The following is a 23073-nucleotide window of genomic DNA, read 5'->3' on the forward strand; positions in this document are numbered from 1 at the left end:
CAGTTAAATAATGGTTTAGATAAATAGTGGTTTGCTCTGGGTTGTATGGACTTTCACACAGAGAATTCCGTACATATATAATACACCATGTCAGGGTAGTACCTTACATGTATATTACATACATTTTTACTATCGTATCATTGGAGTACTTTACCTGTAAACTCCGGAATTATATTTGAAATACGTAAGCTTGGGGTCCCGACGTGTGCTCCTTGTCGCTGTAGCCTCTGGTGTTGTGTGGGTGGTAGTAGCCTAGTGGGTAACACACTCGCCTATGAACCAGAAGACCCAGGTTCAAACCCCACTTACTACCATTGTGTCCCTGAGCAAGACACTTAACCCTGAGTGTCTCCAGGGGGACTGTACCTGTAACTACTGATTGTAAGTCGCTCTGGATAAGGGCATCTGATAAATGCCGTAAATGTAAATGTGTATGGATCTGAGCTGGAATAGTTTTAGGGGAGCCAATTTTTAATGGTCTATCAGAAGCATGTAATATTGCATTACGACTTTTCATTCCAGAACTTACTAGCCGCTTGTGGGAAGGAATAGAGATTTGTATTTTGAGTGTCATGTTTCCCTGGTTGCCTGCGACCACTTGTTAACTCTCTCTCTCTCGTGCGCTCTGGGTTTTTTCTTTCTGGATTTGTTTGTTGGCCGCTTCCCTTGCGGGATACGAGGAGACAGACAGCCTTGCCAGCTTCATTTTCTGATCAAAGCTGTTTGATTTGGTCAATTTTGCCACATTGGAGACGTTCTCTATTACTGAGATAAATAGCCTCAGGCTAACTGTCAACGAAAACTTGTAAGCTAATAAATTATTCCAATTTCTTCCAGCCGGATTTCTCCTGGGAGACAGCCTCTAGGAAATACACTTTTTGATTAGTAAATTTCTGTGTGTGTGTGTCTGGACATTCGGATGTGTCGTCTTTGATTAGCGGCCGGGCTTTCCGAGAGGAGGGTGGCGGTGGGGCTGTCAGTCGACGGCGGCCCCCTAATGCATTATGCATTGACAGAGCTCACATCCTGCCACCTTCGCTCGGGCTGCTGGGAGCGGCGGCTGGATGGGCTTCTACCTGGGAGAAACTCGCACAATTCCGGCAAAGGCCCGGTGAGGCGACTCCGGAGAAGGAGGGGGGACAGCCTGACACATCCTGCCCACCCCGGGCTGACCCCCACAGCACAGCCTCTTCCGGATCTACCGCTTCCACACACTCACACACTGACATACAGACACACACACTCATGCACGCAGAAATAAATGTATGCACAATGACACACACACACACACACACAAAAACAAATATCCATGCACACTCTATAAATACACACACCATACGGCTGCACATATACAGTCACACATGTATGCACTCTCACATGTATATACACACATTTCTGTGTGTGTATAACATATTTGGGTATATTTGTAATAACTATTGTAATAACTAAATAATAAAGGTAAATAAAGATAAGGATATGTAATCGGATTGTCCAAAGCATAAACACACATAAGCATTACTGCACCTAAAAAAACAATTATAAGTTTCATTTAAATTTAATTTTAAATTATTAGTTTGGTGGTCTAATTTTCAGTAACATGTCCCCACATTTGCGTCTTTTTTTGTGAGGGTGTTTGATCCTAAGTGAGATATAAACACTCATCTGCAATTCTTAAACACACCCCATTATTCTAAGCTTACAACATGCTTGAATTTGTGAGAATCATGCTTAATGTGTAACAATATTCCAAAAGAAATGACATGTTGTAAGCTTTTCCCAAATCTTTAATAAGATTTTACATACTTACACCATAACACATTTGCACACAAATGCACAAACCCATTTACAAACCTGCTGTGCTTTATAACAAATGCACCGCTAATGCTGTTTTATCAGCCAAAAAGTCCCCACTTACTCAATTCCATTCAAAATGTTATATATTTTTATTTACATGTAATAATCATTACTATTCCAGGTTTTCCATGAATCTCCTTCATAATACGGCTCGTATATAGAATATTATCAGGCCTACACACGCAGACGCGCATGCGCAGGAAATGGGTCGGACGCCGACACAGAACCGCGTCATCAGCAGAAGCCGCCCGGCCTCCGGTGGGATTGATCGGCTCCCGCGGCTCCTCCGGCCGAGGCGGCTCTCCCCGCGTCCCGGCTCCTCTCCACCTGTCCCCGCCTGTCGGCCTGGTGACTCAATAAGGCCCAGCGTGCTTTAAATTATCGCCGACGCCTCTCTGCATTCGGCCCATAACAAATAAATCGGTGCGCTCGTGAGCACCAAAGCCACACAGATCATTTATCAAGCGCGCCAAAAAAAATAAATAAATAAAAAAGCCCCCTAAATGATTACCAAAAAAAAAAAAAAAAAAGAACCGGAGGGGAGGAGGGAGATGCGGAAGGTAAATTAAACTTTTGAGGGGTCAGCGCTTTCTTACTTTGGCAATTCATCTTGTGCGTCCGCGGCGCGGCGGGAGAGAGAGAGAGAGAGAGAGAGAGACGCGTAATTACATTTCAGACGCGCCGCACCGCTTCATTATGCGCCGCTACTCCGATCCGCTCAAACATTTGTAATTTAGTCCGGCGAGCGACGCGCAGCGCCGGCGTGTCTGGCGGCGACGCCTCGCCGCGGCGCGGGGGGAGAAGACCAAGCGAGGAAACGGGGAAAAAAGCTCTCTTTTTTTATTTAAAAACGGGGACAGAAAGGCCCTAATTACGCATGCGTGGTCGGACGTAAACGTCGTCGACGTCGTGACGTAGAAAGGTGGCGCGCGGTGAGACGCTGGGCTGGAAGAGGGTGGATTTTTGGTTAGTTTGCTATGGTTTCGTACACTTAGCGACGTGCTCCAGGGTCCGTTTTTAGAACTTCCATTCTTTTTACAGGGGCAGTGGTGGCCCAGCGGTTAAGGAAGTGGCCCCGTAATCAGAAGGTTGCTGGTTCGAATCCCGATCCGCCAAGGTGCCACTGAGCGAAGCACCGTCCCCACACACTGCACCCCGGGAGCCTGTCATGGCTGCTCACTGCTCACCAAGCGTGATGGGTTAAAAGCAGAGAACACATTTCACTGTGTGCACCGTGTGCTGTGTATCAAAAGTGACAATCACTTCACTTTTAGAGAGTTAAATAAAAAAGAAAGTTCAGCACTAGCAGGGATAACTGGTAGCCACACCCCTTCCTTTTTTCAATATGTCATAATTCATGATTACAAGAGGTCATGGAACTGAGAAAACTGCATCTTACAACAAATAATTAAGGCCATTATTTTAAACATGTTGATAAGATTCCAATTCACCAAGACAAGATAATGATATTGGCATTTGTTATTATTATTATTATTATTATTGACCTGCCCATATGAGTCACATTGTGTGTATTCACCCAAGACCAGGAGTTGTTCAATAGCCCCACTAAGCAATTAAACCTATTTAGCCAATTAAAGTTCATCAGCTGAGAACATCGATCTCATTGGTCCTGGTCCCTGCCACTCGCAGAGGTCACCCAGTAATTGACAGTAGCCGTGGGTGTCTCTCGGAAGGACTAAACCGGAGTTGACAGTGATCGCCATGAAGGTGTCGCTACGCCATCATATACCGGATGTAATGGTTTACGTTTGTAATTGGCCAGCCATTTGCTTTGAGTAAGTGCGTACATAAGCTCGGCGTGTGAATGCAGATGTGTGGTGGCGAGGGCGAGTGTGCCCCAAGTTCACATTCTGCAGGTGGCAATGGTGGCGGTGGTTGTCACGGCAACAGTGACCTGGCAGCACGGGGTGCTCTCGCGGGCGATGGAGCCACGCTCAGTTTGTGTTCTGTCATCGCGGGGCGGACACAACTGGGCCAGTCTGACACCGTGGCGATGACACACTGGTGCTGCTCCGCCGGGAGCTTGTATCGTGATGTGAACGAGTGTCACTCAACATGTCACTCGGCGCCGGGATCCACCAGACAGCAGAGCTGCGGTGCGTGTGGAAGTGAAGACACCCGTCACAAGTCACCGCGTCACAGTCCGTGTTATATTTCATGACAAATCCTGCTCGGTGCCGTTAAGGCCATTTCACTAATGCACTTCTGTACGATTCTTACCGTGACCCACGGCTGATTTTACGTACAAGTGTATTTCTGCATTTTCTCAACATCCTTTCAACTAACACGCTACGTAGTTTTACCAGCAAAACACCTGACTGCTGTCAAAGGGCGTGCACATTAAAAATGAATCATGATTGCACCCTGGACATAATTTACTCAGATTTTATTAAGCATATTTTTATCAAGAAGATTATTGGAAATGATAATAGCCCTGAAATCTATCTTTATGCTAAAAATGTAAGAAAACATTTTTGCCCTGACAACCCCTTGAGCTTCAGCCGCATGATTATTTTTTTAAAGACGATTGAATTTGGTCTGTAAATAAAATAGGTAGTCCAACTACTCGTCCCCATTCCGTTCCTTTGGCTGGGTAAATATTTTCTCAACGGCCTCACACCACATTAATCTGCACCGAAGTAGCCGAACCTCCGCCGCTCCCGCCAGGCTTCGTCCCCCCCACTCCTCTTCCTTAGACACAGTGTACAAAGACGCAAAAGAAATTCCCCCGGACCCCAGCACTGACGGCCTGTTCACCTGGATCACACTACACACACACACACACACACACACACACACCAGCAGCACCAGTACTAGCACCGCCACCTCCCCACCACTGGAGTGGGCGTGTGGGGAGGGCAGGCGCAGCCAGCTGGGTTGTAGAAGTAATAAAGAAGGAGAATCAATAGGGCGTGCAATGGAGCCAAGGTGCTGCCATTCATCACACTGCCTCTCTGACTCCCATCATTCATCATGCTCAATGAGCCAGCAAATAGGAAAATGACTATTTGTATCAAACACATCTGCACTCAACCACCGAGGTATTTTATTCCCATTAACTCCAAGAGTAAAATACGCACAGGGCCTTATCCCTCTGTGTGTTAGCGTGCTCGTGTGTGTGTGTGTGTGTGTGTGTGTGGAGGGAGATGTGTCTTCTTGTGTAGGTGTGTGTTTTGTTGCTTGTTGAGAAATGTCTCCCAAGGAACGCGTTTACGGCAGAGTGTGTGTTTTTGTGGAACCTTCTCCCAGCTTCTCCCCGCGTTCTAAATAGACCACCCCACCCCGCCCCACCCCACCCACGCCTCTGTCCTGCCCCCAATAATCTTTTATGTGCTGTCATTGGTGGGGTTTTGTGTACGTCTTCATCTCCCTTTTACTGCTCTGCTCTTAACACACATTCGCACATAAAACGCCGCTGTTTGGATATGTGGTGATCTGTGCAGAATAAATCTCTCCGGGCGACTCTAAGCACAGATTCTATTATTCCAGGGTCCTTTCAGCTTCTTGCTCTATAAATTACCCCGGATAGGTGAGATGGAATAGCTTATGAACAACAACGGCTGGATCGGATGCAAATGAGAGGCCTATCACCATTATGGCGTAATATTCCATGAAATGGCTGGATCATTATGTCCCGGGCTTTATGGGCTCCCAGTGAATGTGGGAGCCGCTCCTCGGTGACATTTTATTTAAGCGTGTGAATACGAAAGCAGCCCTTCCACCCCTTTTTCCCTTTTTACGCGGCAGCGGTGGTGTTTGTTTTGCTTTGTCTCCTTCTCCTTGCAGGCAAACTTATCTCCTGTGCGTCCATCAGTCGGGCCTTTTTAACGAAAACATTCACTGCAATATTAATGCGAGGGACCTTCATAACAAATACTAAAAAAAGAAATTACCCGACAGCCCCCTCTGCCATTAGCGCAAGTGGCTGGCGTTCGGCAGTAATGTCACAGTTAATGTAAACAGACCTCTCGCTGTACGTGCTTCTTTCTGTACCTCACAAAGACATGTGCATGTGCAGCTTTCTTCGCTTCATGCGCTATTAATTGCCGTTCGAGTGCGACTGGTACAGTTCAATGTTTACATATTAACTACGTGACATTGCTCCTTCTGCTACTCATACCGCAACAACCACCACGGCTACTGCTAATGATAATATTAATCTCTGCATCTACAGTTTCACAAACCTACACTCTAAGCCAAAGTTGCAATTGTAATTTAACTCATTAGAGAAATTTTCAGTTTTCTGACTTATGAACTGACATATTAGTTTCCCCTAATTCACTTTCGAGCGTTTCACAGACACTGTAAACTAATTGTCAAAACGCTTGGGACACACGGGACCCCACAACCCAGTGACAGCGGGTTATTTTTTCATTTAACTTCCAAATGTATAATTTTATCAACCACAAAGTAAAACACTATGGCATTTGTTCATTTTTATTAGTTCATTTGGATGTTCTTCACACAATATAATTAATTATTTAGAGCTTTAATGTTCACTATGACCAGGTTGTTTCAGACTGAATATTTGTGCAAAATATAATGTAATTGTATTTTTTTATTGTTCTTTTTTTTTGGTGTGCCACTCTGAATAGGTTCTGCGGTTGTCGTATTTCATACTCACCACCCAGTAGATGTTCACGCCAGTTTGGTATTGGAAAACCGAATAATTAATAATATTCTCCATGGTTATGATTCCTAGTGTGATACAAGGCTTTGAGTCATTCAATTAAAATGTCCTCTGAAAGAAATCACGTGACTGTATGGCCAATTAACGCCACAATTGTCGTGAGAGACAGAGGATGTGGCCTAAAGTGTGTATATTCGTGTAACTACAATACATTAATATTGCAAGTATTATCTTGAATTGTACGCCCATAAAGAAGTGGGCCCATCAGGAGGAATTAAAGGTTGGTTCACTTATTATAAAAGCCTCCCTTCCTCTCCCAGTCTCTCTGCGCCCCCGCCTGCCTCCACCACCTCCTCCTCCTCTTCCTCGCTCTTCCTCCTCTGCTCCTGGCTGTGTGCCTGCACTCCACTCTCCAGTTTGCCTCCTCGGGGACTCGCCAGCAAAGTCACAGCCAGCGAGAACAGACCTTTCAAATTCATAAAATTCATAGGATTTTTCACAAATGAATGAACACAATTTTCTACCAATTTCCTCATTATGCAAATATGCAAAATATCACATTTAAGCCAATTAGGGCCCCGCGCGGTTCCAAATTCGCCCGTTCGGGCCATAATTGCAGAAACTATCAAATAATTACGCTCGCTAATTGGGAATATTTGTGACAGATAAAACAAATTCTCCCGCAAATTGCATTTCGTTCAAGGAACCACTGCGCGCCACTGAATTTTTATCGCGCTCTAATTTATCTTACATAATGAACTGAACTGAGTACTTGTTATCGAATTTGAACAATTCATATGTCCGTAATGTGGAATGATGAAATAAATTAGTCCGAAATTCATACAATATTTTCCTGATCTGGGCCCACTCCGTGCGAAGGCGACGGAGGGTGGCGCGCCACCGCCGCTCCCCGGGACAGCGTGCCGTCGCCGAGGTCCCTGTCATTTCGTGCCGAACGGGATGGAAATTTGAACAGTGGGGTGAAGAGAAGCTTTCCTCTCCTCCCGGTGCAGCCTCCTCGTCGGCGGGACGCGTGGTCGGCCTGGTCTGTGGAAGTGGAGAAAAAAATTATATATATAAAAAATATTCAAATGAGCTGCTGCTATATATATATATATATATGTATATATAAACACACACATATACATATATCAGCTCCTTATGTTGATTATGCAACAAATGTTTAAAAAATGAGTTACTTGCAACGTAAAGAGCTCAAAAGGAAGCGTCGTTCGGTGCATTAAATGAATAAACCGACAAATAAACTTCATAACTCATCATTCAAACACACTTTTTTTTGTATGCGTCGTGCTTTTTTTCATTCTTTGCCACGGTCGTCATTAAGTCGTTTTTAATTGACCAATTAGCGCGGGCTAATATACTGCCATTTAGGCCATAATTAGCTGAGCGGCTGTTTCGGGTTCCAACATTAAACTTTTTATTAAAGAGGTCAATTTATTATTAATAATATTACTTTTTAAGGGCTTCGGAGGGCTCCTCGGCGTTTGGGGGAGAATTATAAATGTGACCCCTGAAATAACGGGGTTCAGTGTGAACAGCAGGGGGGGTCCGTCCTGCCACTTTGTCGCACCCATCTAATCCCTTCCTATGGTCGTGGGTAATACGTCTTTTTTTTCGCCTGATCCGTCTGGTGGATGAAGGAGGGGACATTAAGCGACTCTATCTCCCATCCAGGACACGGTGGCTGTGATTGATGGAGGACAAAGTGGGAAGAGCAGGACAGGAGGGGGATCCGCGGAGAGAACGGGCGTCCCGGCCGGCGGAGGGGAGTTTGTTGGTCTATTTGTATGGGTAATCAGCACCCACCCCCCCCCACCCTCCTGTCAGCCGTGTTTACTCACCGATTTTCCCGACACGACAGCCACTGACACTGGATGGATGGGGCTAATCTGGCGCGCAGAGCGGCGGCTCGGCGGAGGTTACGGGTCCGACGCGCAACGCGCTCCCCTCGCCTAATCTCCCGGCAAATATTTATCACGATCAATTTGGCCGACGCGCTGACATTAAAATGGCGCGTGTGGATAACCCCCGGCAGGCCGTATCGATCGGACCGGCGCCTGGAGGTCGGCGGCGGGAGGATAAATTCTGCACGGACGTGGTCACCAAACAGGAGAAGGCCGATCATTCCCTTATTAACGCGTCCAATCACCATCACCACACCCTTCAAACGCGTGTATAATCGATACATGCAATGCACGTTCAATGTATTAATATTATTATGAAAGCATGCACTGGCCCACGAAACGCCAGGACCGTTACTTTTGTTTTGATCCTTTTCACGCAGGACCCCCATTCCAGGTCTGTGTCCTGCGTGGCTGTCCACGGTGCACACGCACGACACAGCGACATGCAGATGGTCAGAAATGGTGCAATTTTTTTTGTTCCACTCCACATTTCCAAGGCGTGATTTCTGCACGCTTTCGTTTGTAAAGTGACCATCAGCACTGAAAGATCAGCTTTCACGACAGCGCGTAAAGGAATATAAAAGCTCGACCACAGCCCCCACCTCCCTGCCTCAGCTGGGAAGTCGCCACCCGGGACCCCGGGACAACTCGAGGCTGCTCACTGCTTGAAAGATGAAACAGATGTAAAACCTAAATTCACGTCGGTGTCAAGATGAGAATTTTTTTCTTTCCAGCGGCAGCCCGGGCCTGGGAGGAATTGGGGAGATGGCAGGTCGATATTAGAAATGTCTGTTATGCATCTGTCATATTTCCAACTTTATTTCTTTTGAAGTGGAGAGAGAGAGGTGGTGTGTGTGTGTGTGTGTGTGTGTTTGACGCGTGCGAGATAAATGGCAGCAGGTGCCCAGCGCCCCCCCCCCCCCCCCCCCCCCCCCCCCCCCCGAGCAGCCCCCCCCCCCCTCCTTCTCCCGCTCGCTAATTGACCGACAGCGTTCACGCGCACATCCTCACTAATTTTACATTTGCTATTCTAGGGGCAGAGCCAGGCACGCACGTCTGGAAAAGTCGGCGCGTATCCGCCGTTACCATAGTGTCCATCAAAACCATTAAAAAAAAAAGAAAGAAATTAGCAGCTTGGTTTGATAATCAGTGCCCGCGATGCAGCCTCGTTTCTTTAACGACCCTCCCTCTACACACACACACACACACACACACACAGTCGGGAACGGGACGAAAGCGATGGTGTAAAAACGCTCAAATCACTGAAATCGATCGTAAATGTATATATAAAGGTACGCGTGTGTGTGTGTGTGTGTGTGTGTGTGTGTGGATCAGCTGGGTTTAATAGTTCAGAAATCTCTGCTCCACCTGGAGTTTGGCTGTTGAGAAGGTGTTCGCACTTGTCCGGTGCTATAAAGCATTTTATAAAACAGGAGTTAACAAATAATGACGTAAATAGTGTGACGTAATAATAACACCGGGCGGTATTTTATTCCTCAGTTATTATAATTAGAATTTTCATTGGGCCTAAATTTAGTGACCTATATCCTGACCGCAGGCTACGGGAAGGCAAACAAATCCATGAAGGTTTTTTTACGGCGTCCTTTTTTTTTTTTTTTGGATAACCTTTTATCGGCGCCGCTAATGAAGGAATTCAAATCCAGGTGGTGCGACTGTTTAGCCAATCAGTTCTCTTAATTAGCGAGGTAATTGAAGGTCTGTCTGTGGTGCCGAGCGTCGTCGCGAGCCTCGAAACGCGATCAATAACCCCCCCAGTCCACGTCCACGTCCACGTCCACGTCACACGAGCTATTAAACGCGCGCGGCCTTTTTTTTTTTAATGACGTTTCGCACGTCGGAATTCGCACCAAAAAAAAAACGTTAATGACTCGTGTCTCGTGTATATTATATATATATATATATATAGAGGCCGATACTCGAAAACACACAAACATTTTATAACACGCGCGTGTGCGTGTGCGTGTGCGTGTGCGCGTGCGCGCGTGCGCGAGCGCGTTAGAAAACTCCAAAGTCATCCAGTTTGCTCTAATCACTACAATTAGTCCGGAATTATCACCGGACTCTGACAGACGTTCCTTGTAACTCTCTTTTATTTCCACCCGGCGCTAATCGGCGCCTCTCATTACCGACGCTGATTAAAGCGCAAATTACCCAGCAGCGGCCCCGACTCCCGTCCAGCGGCGCCGCGCTCAATATCAATTACGGCCAGCAGCTTGTCCGCGGTCTCCGGGCGCTTCCAAATGCTTGATAGTGCCACTTATTAGTTTGGAAAACTAGGAAAATACCAATAATCAACGGTCAGAAAGGAGAGAGAGAGGGAGAGAGAGATGGAGGGAGAGAGAGAGGGAGAGAGAGAGAGGGAGGGAGAGAGAGGAGGGCGTCCTGCGCTTCTGTAAAGGCGTTTTTTTATTCGGCGCACGCTGCTTGGAGAGGGTGGGGAGAGGGTGGGGTTGGGGTAATACCGGCTGTCACTCGGACCCCCCCCACCCACACACACACACACACACACACACACCCATCACCGTGTCAGCGCGGGGCGGCACGGAAGAAAAATGTATTAGACAAGGTAATATCTTTGGCTTTTTCAAGTCACTTTTGGAAATAATGAATCGCATTAACGCGTGACAAATCCGAAATCCTACATCATTAGGTCGTTCCGGTGGCAGGGAGGATGAGTAAGTATTTTTTCTCGCGGTCTAACCCCTTTAGCCTTCGGTGGAACCGAAGTTAATGACGACTGATTTTATTTATTTATATCATTAAAGGAAAACCACGTGAAAAATTTGTTTTATTTGTCTCTTGGAAAATGGCTGCGTGATATTTAAAAAGACGCCAGGCGGGACTGTAATTGCTAATTTGCCCCCGAAATCATATTAATTTCTGACTGAATGCCCAAGAACGGCTCAATTCCGACGGAAATACCAACCTGCACCTGCATATGCTATACTGTACACATATGCTATAATATTGCTACTAATTCACGAGCTACTCATCACAGGACTAAATCACATTTACATGACAATTAAAAGCAATTCAATTCCATCTGAAGTATATCAGACGCATTAGTCAAACATCAGGCAACCTTTTTAAATATTAAACTGAGGGGGCCGCAGGCCTGAGCAGGGTGGCAGGAGGACGCCCCAGATGAAGGGGTGAGGAAGACCACGTGCTGTCAGCAGTATTTTTTCACCGCCTGTTGGCCAAACAATTGTGATGGCACAGAGCAGGTAAAAAGCCACCATGAATCATCCGGATCTGGGGAGCAGGGGCTGAGTGGCTTCCGTCTGGCTGTAACTCGGGCCCGGGTGACAGAAGCCCGCCGCTCGGAGTGCGGGGACGCGTCCGCCGATGGCATTCATCATTCCTGGCCTGCGGCCGGCTTTGACAAGACCTGACATTTACGACACGTTTTACCTGCTCCCATTCCAAACATTATCTTCCGCTATAGAGATGCTCATGATGTCTTCTTCACTGTAACGCTGATTTATAGACTTCAACATCAGATCCCAATCCAATGTTCTTCCTTCTGCTTACATTCTAGAAATGTTTCGACGTTTCATCAGCACCATCATCATCCTTGTTTTTGTTGCTAGCTTATACTTTAAATAATAAATGCATTGAATAATTACATTGAATTGCAAAAAACATAAATTAAGAAAAACTGTCTATTTTAAAGCATCCTTGTCTATTACTGTAGAATGACCATAGTGTGTCTAGTGCAACTGAGACGCTGACCTTGAGAAACCTTGACTGCATGGTGTCGTCATTGTATTGTTTTGGTGTATTGACACATAAACAATACAGCAGACGAAGAAATCATGGTGCCATGTGCGCCAAATGTATATTTAATGCCAGAAAGCGGGATCAGATACTTGTTTATAGCCACCTCACTCCTACAAATGGCTACCAGGTAGGAAGGATTTGGATAAGGAAGTCTGCCACATGCCGTAAATATATTTATAAAGGAAATAAAAGGAAAACCACGTGAAAAATTTGTTTTATTTGTCTCTTGGAAAATGTCTGCGTGATATTTAAAAATATGCCAGGCGGGACTGTAATTGCTAATTTGCCCCGAAATCATATTAATTTCTGACTGAATGACCAATAACGACTCAATTCCAACAAAAATACCAACCTGCTCCTGCACCTGCATATGCTATACTGTATACATATGCTATAATATTGCTACTAATTCATGAACTACTTATCACAGGACTAAATCACATTTACATTACACTCCTACAAACGGCTACCAGGTAGGAAGGCTTTGGATAAGGAAGTCTGCCATATGCTGTAAATGTATTTGCAAGTGTAATTATTATTTCCCCTATTTAATCTTAATAAAATCTATGGATTTTTAAAACAGTGAATTTTAAAGCAGATACTTTACCCCAGTTCAATTGTTTATTTGGGCCTATGCTAAAATTAATCTACACCAGTTTATGAATAAAAATTTCAGACCAACATTCCCTGTGAAATCAGTCAGTGTATTTACTAAGCAGCAGTTTTATGCCTTGTACAGTATTACAGTAATATATTAAACCTGTTATAAATTCACAAAGGGGGTGAATATGCATAAGGCACATATGCCTATACATTTACATTTACAGCATTTATCAGACGCCCTTATCCAGAGTGACTTACAATCAGTATTTACAGAGACATTCCCCCCAGAGCCATTTTTAGGGTTAAGTGTCTTGCTCAGGGACACAATGGTAGTAATTGGGATTTGATCCTGGGTCTTCTGGTTCATAGGCGAGTGTGTTACCCACTAGAATACTACCACCCCATAGTAGGCCTGTAGTAGGTTCATTATATAAACTACATCCATTTAATTTTTTTTAGCATTAGATAACTAATTTAAATCTTCGATCCGTCTCACTGCCATGACTTCCCCCGCTTCCCAATTACGCATGCGCAGAACATGTGACTAGCCTAGGTAGCCAGGCTAACGGAGCTGGCAACAGGGGGACAGATAATCACGAGCGGCGTCGACGTTCCATTTAATTCCTTTTCCCGCTTACCTCGCCATGGCGGATCCGAGAATAAGGCAGATTAAGATTAAAACGGGAGTTGTGAAGCGGTAAGGCGTTGCGCGCATTCTCGTGTTTCTTTGTTAGCGCCTGGCTATAACTAGGCCGCGCCTCTCTATCCCGGGGCGGGGCCAGCGATCCGAGGCTGGTAGTCGTGTGGCTTTTCCGGCTAAGCTTTCTACTTTAGGTCGGGGACTCGGCGGTCCTCTTCGGACACGTCTGTGAAGACAAAAGGGGACACGGCGTTCGTTGCAATTGTTTTGTCAGTCCTGCTTCTGTATTATTTAGGCGCCGATAGTAATGTTTGTGTCCGTGTATTTTTATATTACTAATTTTCCGAACACTGCTGTGCTAACTACAGAGCAAGTTAGCATATAGCTAACTTGCATTAGCGCCGGCGTTAGTTACTGTTGTAAAGTTACTACGTGCTTTTCGTGTGTGCGGTGGCTGATTAACTGGAACGGGCTGTAGTATTTTTCGTTGATTTTGTTCTCAGACGCGGATTTCGTCTTGATAATATTTAATGTAGCATGTAGGCTAGTTTGCCATGCGCGGCTAGCTTCGTGGAGTGGAGTGGCAGATCATTCATTTGTAAAACTCCTCGTGTATACACGGTGATTTTTTTTTTAATCATTTTTATTTAAAAAATGTATCTTGTTTCATGCGGCCACGCCATTTTTCCTCCCCTTTTGAAGCCCCGAAGCACGTTTTCTGAGCTGAGCGCACTACGTACTAAGGCCACTTCATCACATGTGATCTATGTGTCAAAATCAGCCTGGTGTATTGATGATGTAAAAAAAAAAAATCGTTGAAGACATGTTTTAATGTCATTTATTTATTTGTAATGTTAAAACGAGGGAGTTCGTACTACGAAGATTTCTTTTCAACACGTTTGACCTCAGATTAGAACAAAAATGAATCAAATGTTATGCTACTCTTCACAATGTTGTTTCATGTAAACACTAGAAATATTTAAAACGTGCTCTGTAAGATTGCAAAGGGAATACACTACTCCTGTAATATATATTGTTCAAAACAAGTAGTTAATGGGCAAATAATGCATTATTACAGGCTGTAAAAAGTTGAAAATGTACATTTGTGTGTTTTTTTTTTTTTTTTTTTTTTTTTTTTTTTTTTTTTTTTTTTTTTTTTTTTTTTGAGAATACAGTGTTTATCTGTTTGGATCATAAAGTGCGACCGAACAAACTTTTTTACATTTTACACTTTATTGAAAAATATCTCCCTTAACTCTGTTAACAGCCTACAAATACTGAATCCGTAAATAGATCAGTCCCCTCATCTCTACCGCTAAGGTAGGGGATGGTGCCGGCCATGTTTGCAGATGCCGCATCGATTGTCTTTTGATTAAGGTCAGATTGAAAATGGGCTCCCTGATGAGGCCTGGTAATGGTGACGGTGGTGTTCCCTCCAGTGGGGATGTGACTGCGAAGCATTTTATGAAAGATCGGAATACGGGAAGCAGCATCACGAGAGTGTGGACGTGATAAGAGATGACTTACTGTAGATGAGCTGCGCTGCGCCTTTTAAACGGAAACGTGCGACTATCGACCCAGGCAAGGGGCCAAGTCAGGATGTCACATTAGTTTTTAATGGCGGTATTGATTAGCACCGAATGTGTTAATGTGCTGGCAAAAAGTACATTGTGGTTTAATTTAGAATATTCTTGTTTTAGATTAATGTGAAAATGTCATTTTACTATTTTCAGCTAGAAAGGTGTGACTGTACAAGTCGGTTTGCTGATAAAGTTGTCTTATCTGAGTACTTGTACACTATAAAAAATAACGTTCTGAATGTTGCTGCACAAATATTAGCTTGCCGTTTATTCCCAACCATTTTGTTGCTCATGTAGGAAGTAATAGTTCCAAAGAAAACAAATCGAACGAAAGCTTTTCTGTCAGGCTCCAGCTAAGTCAGAATCATCTAATTTTCACCCCATTAAGTTAAATAAATGCACTTAAAAATATATTGTGTGTGTGTGTGTGTATATATATATATATATAATGTATGTATACACACACATATACACATACATACACGTGTTCCATCTGCTGTAGCGCCGTTTTGGGTGCCCTGTTGGCTTTGTGAGCATGAGAGAAGGATCGCAGCCGGGTGCGGACGTCTCTGGGCATTACACATTCAGCTCAGCTGCTCTGCGCCGCATTTACCAAAGAGTGACCTTGGCTGGGACCCGGCAGCTTCAGCCTGAGCTGAAATGAGCCGCCGACACCGCCTTTCGCTCCCACCTCCTTCTCGCCTTCTCTCCTTTCCTTTCTCCGGAGCTGGAAGGCCTTTTCCTGTTCTTTTTTTTTTTTTTTTTCCCTGTTCTGCCCCTCTCTCCTCCCTTGCACGTTCCAGTCGCCTCTTCTTGACCAGCCCAGCGGATGCCCTTAATAAAATGACAACAGTAATTTGCTTTTGTCACTGTGGCCCTGCACCGGGTCTGGTGACTCAAAAATACAGTATTATAGGCGAGTGAATGTGTGTGTCGGGTCTAATTCTTTTTTCTATTTTCCAGAGAGATGCTTTTTCCATTAAGCCAGGGGAAAACGTGCTGGCAGCTCCATTTAAAAAATGGACCACAGCTCCGCCCCCCTTATAAGCAGACCCCCCCCAACGCCTGGGCAAAATAAGAAATTAACATCAGCAGGACATTTTTTCATTAGCCTGTCGTTCAGTCATATTAGAATCACTCGAACGCCGCGTCCGACCCCCACCACCTCAGCCTTTGACCAACCGCACCCGCCGCCTGCTTCCTTCCTTCCTTCCTTCCCTCCCCATACCAATTTACTCACATCTCCCTTCCGACGCTGGCTTTGATGCTTCTCCGCTTGGCCATGTCTACGCGAGGCGCTTACCTAAGCATATGCTGAGTATTACGGCGGGACATCTTGATGGAAATGTGTTAAAATGGGCCGTAATTGACGTAAAATATGACAGAGTGGCGCGGGCGTTCCTCGAGCAGAGCAGGACGCGGGAACTCGCGTAATGTGACTGATTAATGGTGAGAACACCCCTCCCCGTACACACACTCTGCTGATTTTATGAAAAATGAATTTCGTGACGCCACGTCGTCCCGACAAGGCGGCAACGACAGACGGAAAAAGACTATTAGCCGGGAATCATTATCAATAGTGATATTTTCAAACTCCATTATGGCAATCAGGGCCTGAATTTATTCAATGCATTTAGTTCATTTGCCCGTAATTGATAAATAATCAAAATTTATCAATGTACCCGTGCCCGTTTTCACTAACAATCAAGTAAAAGTGGCCCATTTACCACCTGACTTGGTCCAAATTAGGGATTAAATTGATGATCAATTAATCCTAGAAGGGCCAGTTCTGCGCATGGGGGAGGGGGGGCTGCCACAGCTAAAAGTGGCAGATAAATGGAGTTAAGAGACAGATTAGTGCTGCGATCAGGAAGTAGCTGCAGCTCCACAGCTCTGTCTAGCCGGGCCTGAATTCGTCACCCGGGTGCGATATATTTATTTATTTTTTATCCCGTTTTATTTCTTTTTTTAGATGCAAGTGTGTGTGTATATCTACGTATGTGGGTGAGGAAGGGTTCTTGACCAAAGTTTACCTGTTTACACATCTCTGGCTTCCCATCGGGGATCACATTTAAAGGAGTGGTTTCTGTTTGTTCACAGGCTGGCAAAAGAGGAGGTTCTTTATATAAAAGAGGTGAAACAGCAGGAGGAAAAGATTGAGCGCATGAAAGCAGAGGCAGCGGACGAATACGTAATCAAGAAGCAGGTGAGGCTTTTAATGTTTTAAAATGATTTAAAAAAAAAAAAAGTATTTTCCTGACTTTCTTTTGTTTCTTAGGAGGTCGCAATAAGCTGCATTTAAAGTTTTCTTTCTAAGGAACCAGAGGCCCAAAGTTTTTACGCTAATCTCTTGAAAAGACCGCCCAAACAAGTTGATTTACTCCAGCATGATTACAAAAAATCAGGTCCGCGAATTTTAATGAGTTAATTTGCTGATGCAGAATTAATGATGTTATGTAACTTTAGGGGAGTTTTGTAATTACCGACACATGCTTCTAATTTAGAGCGTCTGAAAGCCACTGGCCCATGTCCTCTCTCAATCCTTCCTTCTACCCCCCCGTTCTTCCCTCCCTGTCAATCTCTGGTGTCCTTTATTTGCACCCTGTCCTCCAGCAGCCTCCTTTTATGCTTTAGAGCAAAGGTTTTTAATGTTTTGTGTGTAAAGGTGTGTAAAGCCTGATCCTGCACGATAGGATTGTTCAGGGGTACTGGAAGATGTAAGTGACATTAATACGGACCTTCTGTCTGGCAACGCTGAGCTGTGGTGTCATTTCATTGAAAAGGGTCATAATTGTAGCATCCATTGACAAATACACTACTGTTAAAACTCTTTAATTTGACCTGGAAACACTTGTTTGGTGCATTAAAAAGACACCTAGTGGGTCAAAACTGCTCTACAAATGTTGTGCCAATGGAATCGTGTGTGCATTAACCCAAGTGTGTCACTTCTTTTATTATTGTACACCTCCTTTCAGTAGTACAGCTGGACAGTTTCACTGATTTAAAGATGCAATAAAACTAGCATCTATCCATTCAAAAGGATATTTCTAAATGACCCTACACCTTTGAACGGTAGTGTATATGACACGACTTCTTCTTTGCTGGACTAAAATCAAAATTTGCAGGTTCCAGGACTAGTCCTAAATAGGTGGAACATTTCTTTACATTTGATCAGAGATGTTGTGAAGTTGGACAAACATTATCTGTCAGTTAATGTTAAAACTGGTCATCAGTTCTGAATATCTTCTGCCAACAACTCGCAGCAGCTGTGACCTGTTGAGGTGGGGCTCATTTTTTCCGGCAAAAAGGACAAAATTCTAGTCTCAGTGCTACGTTTAGAACCGAATTATACCAAAAGATTTTTATGAATCGGGAGAAGAGTAGCCAGCACACGATGGATTAGACCCCCAAGAACATGTGACCACCGCATACCGTCAAAGACTCGCATCAGAGACATTCGAGATGCAAAATCTAGAGCAAGCCACTAGTTGTAGTAAGTGAAGGACTTTCAATTTACAAACGGAAGACTTAATGTGAACTAATTTTATTAGTCACATTATTTTATTTATTTATTCTTCTCATTTACATGTAAATGTTCTACACAGTCAGTAAGCAGAACACTTACTACTTTGGTAAAATACTCAACAAATTGTTGAAGTTGAATTAAATCTGATATTTCTCCTATTGCGTATTTTTCTAAGATAATTAGGTGATTTCTAGGCTAAATAAATATGTTTTGTAATTTAAAACACAAAATTCAGAAGAATTGTCTGAATTCGTCTTCTTTATTTTTTTTTTTGCTGCGGGATGAGACGCTCCTGGGCTGATGTGTGTGTCTGATGGTGTTAGCCGAAACCTTCTCGCTGTGGGGGGCGCCAGTCATAGTTGTGCTTGGGCCTGATGCTCTCCGCCCAGGCCGCGTAAAATACCGTCAGATCAATAACCCAATAACGCTGTTCGTGCTGGTGCCCGGTTTTTTAGGATGTTACATGACCCGCATAACTCGCCCATCAACTTGCTGCCGTAACTTTTCCTCAGACCGACAGGACCTCTTACGCACCCGTAAACCCACACTGGAGCACAAAGTTTCCCATAACCCTTCTCCACCAGGAGACCGCCGATGATCCCCTACTGGGATTGATTCTATTTCTGCTGCCAGGATGGTTCTTGCCTATGTTCGACATGTTTTTGTGTCGTGTTTGATACGGTATTAAACGTTTTCTAGTCAGTATTTGCGCCAAATGAAGGGTGGAGGTGGCCCGTTTCTCCAACCGACGTCGATTGTTGTGCGGTTCAGCTGATAGTGGTGTTGTACCATCTGTCCTGAGTTTATTAGCTTTGTGTAATGATTTTGTCTCGTGATCTGAAGTGTAATTATCTGCTGTATTAACTCATGGCTCTGTCTGTCTTCAGATTGAAGTGCTCCAGGAGTCACGGATGATGATTCCAGACTGTCGCCGCCGCCTGGCCACGGCACACGCTGATTTGCTGCAACTACTGGTGAGTTTATACACACACACACACACACACAACCACACACAACCACATGTTTACCACCTTTAATAGATGAAGTGCCTTCACAGGAGCGTGCTACTGCTTCTGCTATACATCAGTGTCTTTGATGGGAATGGGATTTCTATATTTTTGTAATAATTTTTAATGACCATGAAGCACAGGGATGTTCAATCCGTAACCGTATGCAGGGAACGTGGAGTGTAAACCGAGGTGGTAAGGTACATCAGTGGTACCTTGTGGTGGAAATGTGGTAACAGCGTTGATTATTATTGGCCCACCGGACTAAAGCAGACTTAATAAAAGGCCAGAAAAGTGCAACTAGTGGTTTACGTTGTACACGATATTTAAGAATGAGTTTGAAATATCTCCCTCCAAAATCATTCCAGGCTAGGACATGACCAGGAAATATGATCACTTCCACATTGATCACAGCGGGGGTCGACATTCAGAATGATTCAAGTTTAGACATGTGGGACATGTACAAGTTTAAATTGCTGGCACCTAGACTTTTTAGGTCACCACCCAAAAAACACCAAGCAGCGTCGTTCTGATACAATCGATGCAGAATCGTCCACGTCTGCATCGCGATGCATCGATTATGAGATTCATTTCAACACCCATTTCAACTGGGGTGAGGGGGCTGAACCGGAAGTGGATTTTCTCAGCTGTGAGGTTTTTTGTGTTTATATAATGTGTTTTGAGGGGACGTACGAAGGATAGCTGGAAACAGGAATGTAAAATGTATGCTTCACTGCTGGGATTGCGCATGTGAAGATGGCGTCATGTTGAATCGACTTTATTGATTGAAAAAGGAATTAATGCCGTAGTGTGTACGTAGGTTTTTATTGTTATTCTGATTGTCCCGGAAGGTTAGAACAGCAAACCTTTTTAAAAAGGTATCTGAGAAATCTGCACGTAGTCGTCTTTTTCTTTACTTCATTACAGTGGCACCAGGCAGTGGCTGGAATTTACAGGCTGCAAACGAAAAGTTGTTGTGTTGAATGCACAATAAAAACAGTATTTGCTTGACAAGGACCGAATGGTTATGACTAGATGGCTGGGTGACGGCATCTCCAAACCTGCAGTTCTTGTTGTATGTATTCCTGGTCTGGAAAAAATCGGAAAACCGATGAAACGGAGGGCAGTCGCGGGCATGGGGAGCCTCCGTGCAACATAATGCTGAAAATGTTCCGATAGAAGGAACGCGGTTTGTTGTACAGACTGGTGTCTAAGGAATAATTCAAGTAGGTGTTCTGTCTGATAGATCATGAAGATGCATGAGAGTTCTTTACCTGGGCAAGACATGGGATGCACTTTGGGAAGAAGTGTGTTCTGCTGAGGAACTTTGCCTCCTGCGTTCATGTGGCTGTTACTTTGACATGGACAAATAACAACGGCTATTTCTTATTCAGCCAGACCCACACTTTGACCCTTTCTGCACACAAGGACACACACTCCCCTAAAATAAAGTCCGAGAGGGACCACCTTCCGGGTCAATCGGTGTCAGAGCAGGTTTGGAGTTGACTTCATCGAGAAAAGTCCAAATAGTGTCAGAGTAAGGTTGGTATTAAACAGTCCAGGATGGCGAATACCTACTAACACACACACACACACACTGGCAATTTTAAAGCCACCGACTACCATAGTGTGCATGCCTTCGCGCACCAACACGCTAATCTCCGCGGCCCCCTGGTGCCCTCTTACATTTCCCTGTTCCCTGGTGCCAGAAAAATATTTTAGGAATTAGGTTTAAAATGTGCTTGAAATAGATTTACGCTTATTTCCGGTTGTATTAAGTTTTTAGATTGTGTTCCTTCATATCTCGTGTGTGTGTGTGTGTGTGTGTGTGTGTGTTTCCGGTTCTCCAGGAAGCTGAAGAAGACCTAACAGATTCAGAGGAGTACAAGGAAGCGAGATCCACCGTGGATTCGGTGAAGTTGGAAGGATGATTTTTTTTTTTTTTCTTCTTCTGTCAAATGCCACATTGTATCCATTCCAGTTTACATGAAAAAGATCTCATCCAGAAACACGTACTTTAATCTTTTTTTAATTTATTTTTTTTTGCCACGGCCGTGTGCCATCTGATGTGTCTTGCCCAAATAAAAAAAAATAAAATAAATCAATCTTCCTTTCGTATTTTTGTCTCCTTTTAGCATTAAATCCGTTGTCTTCAGGAATAGATTTTGTCAGCACGGCCTGACTGGTACAACAAAGATCCTACATTTCCTGCGGCTGCCGCATCACAGCATGTGCCCAAAAGTGTGTGTACTCATTTAAAGCCGAATCGTGATGTTGGTGCAAGTGGTCCGGTAAGGAGCGTTGCTGTTGGGCCGGCTGGACATCAGTGATGCAGAGATCTGTGGAATCTGAATCTGGCTCACTTCTACCCTACAGTTCAGTTCGTATGATGAGGTGCAGAGACGCTGCCACGTTTATTATGAAGAATAATCATTGTATTATGGGGATAGTGAGCTGGGTCTTTGGGTCCTGGTCTTATGCTCTCCGAGCTCTCTGTGTTCCAACAGCCCCTAGAAATAACATGTACACGTGAGTCTAATGGCGTTATTAATATTTCAAATTAAACTGACGAAGACCAAAAACATTTAAAAATTGGATTAAACAAAAGTTACATGTAGTCACACACAAATTCTATGAAGAAATGAACTGTCCCACCGGGTTCTGCTTACTTATTTGCAGTATCGGAGTACCCGGGTATATATTTTTTAGGTATATAGCTATTTCTCTGGCAATATTTGTTTGAAGATGTCTGATTATATCTTAGGACAATTCCATTATGAAAAGAAATTCCCACGTCCAGTAGGAGTCCAGAGGAGAGGTTAATTGGCCACACCCCCCCTCTGACAAATGTATTATTAACGTAAAATGTAATTGTTGTTTATTCAAATTCTGACGAAACCATTTATTTTAAATTATATATATTTTGTACGTTGTATTAATATCATTTTATAAACTTTATTTTATTGGCGAAATTGCGTAGAATTGAAGGTTAGGGTGGCCATCACCCCCAGTCATCTTTAAATAAATTCACAAGGCCGGGCGAACCCGGGTTACATTTGGCTTGGTCCTCATTTTCCAGATCTCGATAATTATGGGGTTCACCCCAAAGTCTCATTACGACTCTAATGAGGCGCCGCCGCTCCGTGACATCCACCCGCTCCATCTCGTTAAGGAAATCGCTCCTCAATGCTGATTATTTTATTTGGAGGCGTAATTATATTTCTTTCGGATAAATCACGGCCTAATCGAGTCCGCGCGGAGGGCAGCGGCCCTAATTGGCGCAAGAGATGCGGCGGCGGCGGCGCCCGGACCCGCGGCCGGAGGACGGCGCACCTGCCCGACGGCTCGTCGGTCCCCAGGCTGCGGCCAAGTCTCGTTTGCTACAGGGGACATTTCTGCGGGATGCGAGGTCGATTTGCGCTTTACGATTCTCTCGTCGCGGCGGGACGGTGACGGTACCTACCCCCCCCCCTCTCCGCTCGT

At 44.5% G+C, this 23073-nt stretch overlaps 1 protein-coding gene across 1 annotated transcript; it reads left to right on the top strand.

The window, feature by feature from the left end:
- The first annotated feature begins 13373 nt into the window (after positions 1-13373).
- Positions 13374-21700, top strand: tbca (tubulin cofactor a). The gene is made up of 4 exons (XM_028973124.1): positions 13374-13534; positions 17158-17263; positions 19471-19557; positions 21441-21700. The coding sequence occupies exons 1-4, from the start codon at positions 13482-13484 to the stop codon at positions 21519-21521; spliced, it is 327 nt and encodes a 108-aa protein (XP_028828957.1). The 5' UTR covers positions 13374-13481; the 3' UTR covers positions 21522-21700.
- Positions 21701-23073: the final 1373 nt, after the last annotated feature.

This window comes from Denticeps clupeoides, chromosome 3 (assembly GCF_900700375.1).
Source record: "Denticeps clupeoides chromosome 3, fDenClu1.1, whole genome shotgun sequence".
Classification (NCBI taxonomy): Eukaryota; Metazoa; Chordata; class Actinopteri; order Clupeiformes; family Denticipitidae; genus Denticeps; species Denticeps clupeoides.

Excerpts from the sequence above, each read along its gene's own strand:
- tbca (XM_028973124.1), top strand. The coding sequence starts at position 13,482 with ATGGCGGATCCGAGAATAAGGCAGATTAAGATTAAAACGGGAGTTGTG. Across the intron at positions 17,264-19,470 it reads AATACGTAATCAAGAAGCAG|ATTGAAGTGCTCCAGGAGTC; the intron begins GTGAGGCTTTTA and ends GTCTGTCTTCAG. Across the intron at positions 19,558-21,440 it reads CTGATTTGCTGCAACTACTG|GAAGCTGAAGAAGACCTAAC; the intron begins GTGAGTTTATAC and ends CCGGTTCTCCAG.